This window comes from Lynx rufus, unplaced genomic scaffold (assembly GCF_022079265.1).
Source record: "Lynx rufus isolate CCGP_SWC_20201006 ecotype Redwood Valley unplaced genomic scaffold, mLynRuf1.p SCAF_2, whole genome shotgun sequence".
NCBI lineage: Eukaryota > Metazoa > Chordata > Mammalia > Carnivora > Felidae > Lynx > Lynx rufus.
This window is the reverse complement of record NW_025814834.1, coordinates 210,906,972-210,917,261: the sequence shown is the minus strand read 5'-3', so window position 1 is coordinate 210,917,261 and position 10,290 is coordinate 210,906,972. Positions and strand designations below refer to the sequence as shown.

Below are 10,290 nucleotides of genomic sequence, written 5' to 3'. Positions count from 1 at the left end.
TAGGATTGCCAGCATGTATCTTGGAGCAGTTGAGATAAAGGAAGTAGACTTACAGGATCCTCAAGGTTGGGATGATGTTAAGATTCTCTTTTGCCCCTAGCAAAGTGTCATCATCGAGGCAGCTGGGATCCTAGAGGGAGGTCACTGTGCTTGTTTCAAGGACTTGTCAGTGGGCTATAGGCCTATTAAATTAGGAATTTGATTTTTCACTTGCCTTAGTTTCCCACATCACCATGACAAGCACTTGAACTGCTTTCCTTTGTTTTTGGATAGCCAGGAGTGTCCCAGAAACATCACACATGTTCAACCGGGGTGGGCGTGGGGGGTGCTGTTAGCCTGTACTTTGCCCTCAGCTTGCCCCACACTCCCTCGTCAGGTTTGCTAAGCTTTCCAACCCTCAGTAAATCCAGCTTCTCCTTTACTCTTTGATTGCACCCACAGCCAAGCACAGCTGGAGGAAGTACCCAAAGGGACAGACTGTTACCTACAAATTCATGATGGCTAGCCTGAAAAGGAGCTTCAGCAAACATGGGTCAGCCAAGTCACCACTCCTCCCTTCACAACAACTAGGAAAACCAAAGGGACTCAGTAGCAGGTTGACTTCACTCTTTCTTTTAAAGAAAATCATAAGCAAATCTGATAGGACCCCTCTTGTGCTCCCAATACGAAGGACACAGATCTACCTGTGCTCCCAATACGAAGGACACAAAGGACACAGATCTACCTCTGTGTCCATCTGTGCTGGGTATAGTCCACCCACTCCTTCCAGAATCGAAAAAGTTCAAATACCATTTCCCACACTCAGTTGCAGTTAGAATTCCAGATACAGATGAGTTCTGCAAGTTGGTAAGAACTGTCCTACCGATGTTAGCTCATTGCGGCTGGCAAGCAAGGTCATGCACGTGTGGGGGTCTTCAACAGTGCATGGTGGCCAGTCTCCAGCTCCACTAGTGTTCAGAAGCCGTCTGTGAGATGGTGACAGCCAAACTCAGCATTCCAGCGCCCGGGAACCAGCTTCTAGTCCCAAATCTAGATCCGTGGATTCCTGCTGGTGATCTGTTGAATGAAATAATCTCAGTGGTGGCTTCTTGATTCCTCATTTTCCTGACTGTGGCAGAAGTAAAAGCATCTGACTGGTGAGTTCCATGGTGTTCTGAGAGCCATTACTAGAGGACCAGTCTAGAGACCATTCTTTCAGCCCCTCCAATAATGTTACAAACACTTAATTTTCTGTATTGAATCCCTTTTAGGTTAAAGGAAGACTAGAGACAACATGAGGGATCCTTGTAGTGATGGAAATGTTGGGCACCGTGACTGCATCCATGTAAATATCCTGGTCGAGATAGTGTTCTATAGTTTTGCAAGATGTTAGCGTGGGGGTAACTGGGTAAAGAAGGAGGTGGTGGCATTGCTCTGTATTGTTTCTTAAGATTGCATGTGAACCTACATTCTTTTTTTTTTTTTTTCAAAGTAAAAAGTTTAAAGAGAAAGCCCAGCAAGGTTTCTATTTCTGCAGGAAACTGACCCCCAAGGGGTCAGGGCATTAGATTTGAAGGTGATGCAAATCTAGCCTATTTTGTGCAGGGAAAAAAATAGTTACAGAAGTTATCACTTATCACAATAAGTATTGTTGCCTGGGGGAAAGTGCCTAATTAAAGACATGCTTTGGTAGATGGAGTAGTTACTGCAATTGAACATTGTGGGGAAAATGAGGATAATGAGGACTCGTGGGTAGGTTGGCTATTCATAATTTCACTGAAGACTTTCAAAAAAAAAAAAATTAGGGTTTAAATTCTCAGCTCAAGACAGGACCAGAGAAGCAAGGGCCATTCGTGACTACTCTAAACATTCGATCTCCTCTCTTGTAGCTACAGGGCTTATGCAACCAAAAATTCGAGCTGATCCTGTAGGTTGCTGAATTGTACTATAATTGCAATAAAGTTGTATTCACAGCCTGGCCAAGTGCATTGAATGGGAACAAGTGGCAGTTAGGAGTCAAAATAGGGGTGTTTGGGTGGATACAGATGACTAAATGCCCCGCCTCTCCAAATTCGAAATTCAATAAAACTCTTTTGCAGAGAGATGCAGCCCCTTCCTCCCATTGAATGAGACTAACTCTGCTTTCCCTGGGAAGCACGTACTGACCTTATCTGAGGAAGTTATTTTACAAAGAGAGGCTGATTCCTCTCCGAGATCACCATCCTTTATTTGTCCTCAGATCTGAGTCCAGTCCAGAGTGCCCCAGGGAACAAGCACATGGTCTGGCCAGAGAGGTGATGAAAGAGAAAGAAAGAAAGAAAGAAAGAAAGAAAGAGCAAACCTTAGCTAATAAATGAGCCGAAACCTAGAGACTGTCCATGAAATTTAGACATGCTAAGTCAGGGAGGAAGGAACATAGCATTCGATTTGGCCAAATTTATAAATGTAAGTGCACGTTGCAGACTTTTGAGTTTTACTGTCCCAGCCCTAACAGCTGAGAATGGTTCTAGCGGCACCGTTGGTTGGTTGATTGAGATCTCGATCCAACCGTGGTCTTTAAGTGAAGCTGAGATGCCAGAAACTCCTTAGAATAATATCCAAGAAGGGATCGAAACATTTGGGCCACGGGGCTGAGAGCAGGAGCTAAGTATACATTTGTTGATGGAATGAGTGAAGGCTTGTGACTTGCCTGGTTCCTCATTAGGGACAATTGTTTAGTCTATTAATAACTAAGGGACTCCCTCCACCCGGGGCTTCCCCCTCCACTGTCCCCTCCCTTTAGCTATCCGAAGGACACACAGGGCTCTTCGTCATCTCTGGAGTCTCCAACCAAAACCCCATCCACTCCCTACTCTAATGTCCTCCCAAAGCTCAATAATTGTTTACACGTGGGCCATTTGCCCACGAGGAGAACCTCAGTGGTTGACCAACACTTGTGGCTGTAAACTCGAAGGGTTGTAGAGAAACTGACAAATGTCTGTGTATACAATTTCGTTGATCAGTTTGATTACACACAGGTTGAAAATCACAAGTTGAATAACAGTATATGAATTTGTAAGCGCAATGAGTTTTTTTCTCTGCTTATTTGTCATGAAGCAGTTTTCTTAACACTTCACAGGCATCCTTGCCATACGTCCTTGACACACACGTTTTAATTCATCTCCATTTTGGAAATATTACAAAGTACTAGATTAAATAAGGGTATCCAGGGGCGCCTGGGTGGCGCAGTCGGTTAAGCGTCCGACTTCAGCCAGGTCACGATCTTGCGGTCCGTGAGTTCGAGCCCCGCGTCGGGCTCTGGGCTGATGGCTCGGAGCCTGGAGCCTGTTTCCGATTCTGTGTCTCCCTCTCTCTCTCTCTGCCCCTCACCCGTTCATGCTCTGTCTCTCTCTGTCCCCAAAATAAATAAACGTTGAAAAAAAAAATTTAAATAAGGGTATCCAGCTGACTCGGTGGAGTGCGTGACCCTTAATCTCAGCATCATGAGTTTGAGGCCCATGTTAGGTGTACAGCTTGCTTTAAAAGGAAAAGAAAGGAAAAAACAATAAAGTACTAGGTAAAATAATAAAATAAAATAACAGATCTAGAGAAAATATTATTTTCTATCTGCCCATCATCCAAGGTACCTAATATATCCTTCCTTTCCTTTTTTCTTTCCTTTTTTAATCTCTGAAGTCTAATCTCTAGGGGCGCCTGGGTGGCTCAGTCGTTTAAATGTCCGACTCTTGATTTCAGCTCAAGTCATGATCTCATGGTTGGTGAGTTCAAGCCCCGTGACAGGCTCCACACCCAGAGCCTGCTTGGGATTCTCTCTCTCCCCGCCCCTTCTCTGCCCCTCTCTTCCTCTCTCTCTTTCTCTAAATAAATAAAATAAGATAAAGCAAAGCCAGAGTTCAGTGTGCAACTTTTTTTTTCAGTGCTGATTTATTTATTTATTTTTATTTATTTTTTTTTTTAAATTTTTTTTCAACGTTTATTCATTTTTGGGACAGAAAGAGACAGAGCATGAACGGGGGAGGGGCAGAGAGAGAGGGAGACACAGAATCTGAAACAGGCTCCAGGCTCCGAGCCGTCAGCCCAGAGCCTGACGCGGGGCTCGAACTCACGGACCGCGAGATCGTGACCTGGCTGAAGTCGGACGCTTAACCGACTGCGCCACCCAGGCGCCCCAGTGCTGATTTATTTTTGAGAGAGAGAGAGACAGAGCATAAGCAGGGGAGGGGCAGAGAGAGAGGGAGACACAGAATCTGAAGCACGCTTGAGGCTGTCGGCACAGAGCCCGACGTGGGGCTCAAACCCACAAACTGTGAGATCATGACCTGAGTGGAAGTCAGACACTTAATGGACTGAGCCACCCAGGCACCCCTCAGTGTGCAACTCTTCAAAAATCATCTTACATTTCCACAATGTAAGATTAAAAGAGGAAGAGGAAGAAGAAGGAGGAGGAGGAGGAGGAGAAGAAGAAGAAAATTCTTTGGAAGCACGTCCTGTAGAAAGTCCCACATTCTGGATTTCTCCGTTTGCTTCCTTGTGCTGTCATCTGACCACCTCTTCTCTCCTCCTATTTCCTGTAAATTAGCTGCAGAGGCCTGAGTAGATTTGGATATGACATTTTTAGTAAGAACATGTGCCTAGGTGCTGCTGAGTGCTTCTCTTGAGTCCCATCAGAGACCCCTTCAGTGGTGCTAAGACCAGTGGCAGGTTTGGATGACAGCAGCTGGATTCCTCCTTTGGAAAGTTCCCCATCGACCTCCCATGTAACAGTTTCTTCATTCGAGTCAATGATTTCATTAGAGGTCGTAAAATGATGCATTTCTGATGTTATCATTCTTTTCCACATTTACTAGCTGGATTCTTTTAAAGTTATTTATTTATTTAAGTAACTTCTACCCCCAATGTGGGGCTTAAACTCCTGAACTCAGGAACCGAGATCAAGAGTCAAGTGCTCTTTCCTACTGAGCCACCCAGGTGCCCCAGCTGGAATTCTTTTGTAAACAAGAACTTTTCCCTCATCAACTAGGGCCAAAGTTACCTGGAAATATAGTTCATTCGGTGGGGTGTCTGGGTGGCTCAGTCGTTTAGGCGTCCAACTTTGGCTCAGGTCATGATCTTATGGTTCATGAGTTTGAGCCCTGCGTCGGGCTGACAGCTCAGAGCCTGGAGCCTGCTTCGGATTCTGTCTCCTTCTCTCTCGTTCCCCACCTGCTTGCCCTCTGTCTCTCCCTCAAAAATAAACAATAAAAAATATACATATAGTTCATTCAGAGAAGTAGGATAGAGCTCGTGTCCTTTTAAAAGAAATAATAACTTTATTGAGATTTAATTCATATACCATACAATTCACCTTCTGCAAGCGTATACTTCAGTGGTTTTTAGTATATTCACGGACTCATGCAACCATCACCACTGTCTAATTTCAGAACATTTTCATCACCCCAAAAAGAAACCCTTACACCCATTAGCAATCACTCTCCCCCGCCCCAGCTCCTTGGCAACCACTAATCCACTTTGTGTTGATGACCTTGCCTATTTAGAACATTTGATATAAATGGAATCAGACAACACGTAGTTTCTTTCAAGTAGTTTTCAAGCTTCATCCCTGCTGTGGCAGGTATCATCACTTCACTCTTTTTTTACAGTCAAATAATACTGCATCTTGGTTTCAGCTCAGGTCATGATCTTGCGGTCGGTCAGTAGTGGGTTTGAGGCCCTCATCAGGGCTCACTGGAATTCTCTCACCCCTTCTCTCTGCTCCTCCCTCTCCCTCCCTCTCTCAAAAGAAAGAAAGAAACTTTAAAATAATGATAATAATAATAAATATTGTGTTGTATGAATATACCACACGTGATTTATCCATTCATCAGTTGATGGACAATTTGAGCTGTTTCCTTCTTTGCTATTGTATATATTCTTACCTTTGCTGTTATAAATACTACTCCTCTAAACATTTGCATACAAGTTTTTGTTTGGACATATGTTTTCACACTGCCAAATGGTTTTCTAAAATGACTACACCATTGGGGCGCCTGGGTGGCTCATTTGGATAAACTGGAAATATATTCCAGTCATGTTCTGGTTCTTGGCCTTTGGAATTGCCCTAGTGAAAGAGAGCAAGAAAGGTGTCTTTTGTTATGTTAACAAAGTGACTTTTGGAAAGCCCCTAGGTCACTTAAGGGTGCGCCTGGTTGCCAGGGGAACCAACAAAGTGATTAGAGTTGGAACTTCCAGCCCCACCCAGTGATCTCTGGAAGGGGAGAGGGGCTAGAGGTTGAGTTCTGTCACTAATGGCCAATGATTTAATCAATGACACCACTGTAGCGATGCTCAAAAAAACAAAAAAAACAAAAAAAACCCAAAACCCCAAAAACCCAAAAGGACAGGGTTCAGGGAGCTTTGGGGCTGGTGAACACATGGAGGAGATTCTGGGAAGAGTGGGGCACTCAGTTTTCCACGCCCCGTTTTCCATGCCCCGCCTGTGCATTTCCTCCAGCTGGCTTCACCTGAGTTGTATCTTTTTATAATAAACTGGTAATCTAGTAAATAAAATGTTTCTCTGACTTCTGTGTGCAGCTCTAGCAAATAAATCCAACCCAAGGAGGGGGTTGTGGGAACCTCTGATCTATAAATCAGAAGCACAGATGGCAATGTGGAATTGCAATTGGCTTGAGCAGTGGGGGAAATTGGCAGTCACGTGGGACCGAGCTCTTAACCTGGGGGATCTGACGCTCTGTCCAGCAAGGTGGTGTCAGAATTGAGTTAATTGGTGGTGTGGGGGGAAAACCCACATACATCAGAACTGATGTTAAAAGTGGAATACCCTTAATCACAAATGCAGAGTCCTTTTTGCTGTACCCGCACACGTAGTCGCAGGTTCCAGGGACTAAGGCATGGATACCTTTGCGGGACCATTATTCTTACACCATACAGAGTTACTTGTGATGTACAGAAGTGATACTGTTTCCATTTAATGTAGCAATACTAATTTTCTTTTTAAAGTAGATTTCCAGTAAATGAGCAAACAAACAGAAACAGACTCATAAATACAGAGAACAAACTGGTGCTTGTCAGAGGGGTGGATGTGGGGAATTAGCAAAATAGGTGAAGGGGATTAAGAGTTACAAACTTCCAGTTATAAAACAGGGCTGCCTGGCTGGCTCAGTCGGTAGAGCCTGCTACTCTTGATCTCAGGGTTGTGAATTTGAGCCCCGCATTGGGTGTAGAGATTACTTAAAAAGTCAATTAAAAAAAAATTATTTATGGGGCGCCTGGGTGGCTCAGTCGGTTAGGCGTCCGACTTCAGCTCAGGTCATGATCTGAGTTTGTGAGTTCGAGCCCCACATCGGGCTCTGGGCTGACAGCTCAGAGCCTGGAGCTGGCTTGGGATTCTGTGTCTCCCTCTCTGTCTGTCCCTCCCCAGCCTCAAAAATAAACAAACATTAAATATATATATCTTGTGGGTCAACTATGCTTCCCTCGAAAAATAATAAAGTATATATATATATTTTTTTTTTTCAGTAAAAACAGTTGATTTAAAGGATGCTGTGGACTGAATGTGTCCTCCCCAAATTCATATTTTGAAACCTAATCCCGGTGTGATGGTATTAGGAGGCGGAGCCTTTGGGAGGTGATTAGATCACGAGGAGGAAGCCCTCAGGGTAGGATTAGTGTCCTGATAAAAGAGACCCCAGAGAGTACTTGTGTCTTTTCAGCCACCTGAAGACTCCGCGAGGAAGACAGCCATCTACGAACCAGTGAGTCCTCATCAAACACGGAATCTGTGGACATCTTGATTTTGGGCTTCCCAGCCTCTAAGAGAAATACATGTTTCTTGTTTAACGCCGGACAGGCTAAGACAAAGGACGTGTGGGAAGCGGCTGGAGTTGAAAAGACGTAAGTATCTGTTTGGTAGAAAAGGCCAGCCTCCCAGCGACCCAACAGCAGTTCTGTTGACATAACCCTGTGATCAAAGCGATCCCCTAGCTGCCCCAGGCCAGTTCCTGTGGCTCTTGGTGGAATTCACTCTGCAGATCCGGTCTTTGGGTGGGGAGCCTCATCCTGGAAGAGGCCGCCGAGAAGTGCTCCTCAGCAATGACCCCCTCAGAAGACCCCAGCAACCCAAAGGCCAGCCCCAAGGTCACGGGCCTGGAGACCGACGTGGAGACCAGTTCGGGTAAGCGATGGCGGAGGGGCGTCAGCACTTCCAAAGACCAGCCAAGGGGGCCTGGGGAGGGCAGATACGCTCCCCAGAGCCGCCAGGATTCTCAAGCCATGGGTGGGCTTCATTTATTTCCTGTGTCAGCAAAGCTACCAGAACGTAAGCTTCCTTTCTTCTGTGTCGTGATGAAGGGCATACAGTTGAGAGAATGGATTTATTTGCTGTTTCGGTAACTCCAAAGTTAATTGTTTAAGAGTACAGGCTTTAGGGGCGCCTGGGTGGTTCAGTCGGCTAAGCGTCTGACTTCGGCTCAGGTCATGATCTCGCGGTTTGTGGGTTCGAGCCCCACGTCGGGCTCTGTGCTGACAGCTCGGAGCCTGGAGCCCGCTTCGGATTCTGTCTCCCTCTCTCTCTCTCTCTCTCTCTCTCTGCCCCCCCTCCCCCACTTGTGCTATGTCTGTCTCTCAAAAATAATTAATTGAAAAAAAAAAAAGGACTACAGGCTTTGGATTCACAGAGAGCTGCTCTGGTACTTTCTTCGTTGATAAATGGGCAGATTGGCTCAGGGCTTATCCTGGACCTGGGTGGGAAGGGTACCAAAGAAAGATGGCAGGAATTCCTTCCCAGGCCCGACAGCACAGGTGCTCCTGGTGTGCTCTGAGGCTAAAGACAAGGTTGTGTTGGGAGGGGAGGACCAGCATTTGCACAAACTGGAGTCTCAGTTTTCCTCGTCTGCAAAAGGTGACAGGACCTTCCTCCTGTTTGAGGACCTCATTACCTAAACAGTGTGGTCTGTGGACCAGCAGCACCGGCATCCCCTGGGAGCCTGTTAAAAACTCAGAACCTGGGGGGCTGGGGGGCTCAGTCTGTTGAGCATCCGACTCTTAATTTCTGCTCAGGTCTTGATCTCATGGTTCGTGAGTGAGTTCGAGTCCTGCTGTCAGGCTGTTTGGGATTCTGTGTCTCCCTCTGGCTCTGCCCGGTCCCTGCTGTCTTTGTCTCTGTCTCTGTCTATCAAAAATCTTCCCTGCTGTCTCTCTCTCTCTCTCTCTCTCTCAAAAATAACTACATATAGGCACTTGGGTGGCTGAGTCGGTTAAGCGTCCAACGTCAACTCCGGTCATGATCTTGCAGTTTGAGAGTTCGAGCCCCGCATCAGGCTCCGCGCTGACAGCTCAGAGCCTGGAGCCTGCTTTGGATTCTGTGTCTCCTCTCTCTGCCCCTCCTCTGCTCGCTCTCTCTCTCTCTCTCTCTCTCAAAATAAATAAATAAATAAACATTGAAAAAATTTTAAATAAAGAAAAAGAAATGTTTTTTTAATGCAGAACCTCACTCTTCCCCCTCCCCCAGTGTATCAGAGTCGGTTACCAGGAGCCCTGATGCAATGGACTCTGCTCCAGCCACTCAGATGGCTGATACGGGAAAAGCCAGGATTTAAACTCAGGTCTCCCTGGGGGCAGGAATCCATGCTTTTAGACCCCATTCTCTTCCCGTCTTTGTGTGTCAGCCAACCTTTGAGGGAAGGGTTGTTAAACCCTTTAAGGGAAGGGAAGGGAAGGGAAGGGAGGGGAGGGGAGGGGAGGGGAGGGGAGGGGAGGGGAAGGGAAGGGAAGGGAAGGGAAGGGAAGGGAAGGGAAGGGAGGGCACCAGGGAACGAAAACCAAACCATGAATGGAAACCACGCTCCGCTGTGCTAACACGGACCTTTGGTCTTTTCCCTCCTTCTAGGTGGGAAGCCGGGCTGCCATCAGAAGGCCATCCCCCCCGCTCACCTGACTTTTGTCATCGACTGTGCTCGTGGCAGACAGATCTCCCTGATAGCACCCCCAGTGCTGCCCCGAGCCCCTGGTCCTAATCTAGGAACCGTCACCCCTCCAATGAAGACTTATATCTTGTTCTGTGGAGAAAACCAGCCCCACCTGACTCAGGAGGCCCCCCTGGGTAGGGGACGCCTTGCCCAGGCCAGGGGGGCCGTGCCACCCTGCAGAGGGACCGGGGCCCCAGATTCCTCCCCAGTCAGTCCACTGGTCCCGCAAGAGGCTCCTGAAGCCAAGGGAAACCCCTTGAAGTCTGTGCCCTCGAGGTCTTCAGCTTGGGGAACTGTCATAGGCTCGCTCAAAGCCCTCTCCTCCTGTGTCTGTGGGCAGGCAGATTAA

At 46.8% G+C, this 10,290-nt stretch overlaps 1 protein-coding gene across 1 annotated transcript; it reads left to right on the top strand.

The window, feature by feature from the left end:
* Positions 1-8,067: 8,067 nt before the first annotated feature.
* Positions 8,068-10,290, top strand: SRARP (steroid receptor associated and regulated protein). Its single transcript, XM_047083639.1, has 2 exons — positions 8,068-8,149; positions 9,863-10,290. The coding sequence occupies exons 1-2, from the start codon at positions 8,068-8,070 to the stop codon at positions 10,288-10,290; spliced, it is 510 nt and encodes a 169-aa protein (XP_046939595.1).

What these genes read in the sequence shown, in the direction of transcription:
- SRARP (XM_047083639.1), top strand. Translation starts at nt 8,068, where the DNA reads ATGACCCCCTCAGAAGACCCCAGCAACCCAAAGGCCAGCCCCAAGGTC. An exon ending in CGACGTGGAGACCAGTTCGG is followed by an intron (nt 8,150 to 9,862) that starts GTAAGCGATGGC and finishes CCCTCCTTCTAG; the next exon opens with GTGGGAAGCCGGGCTGCCAT.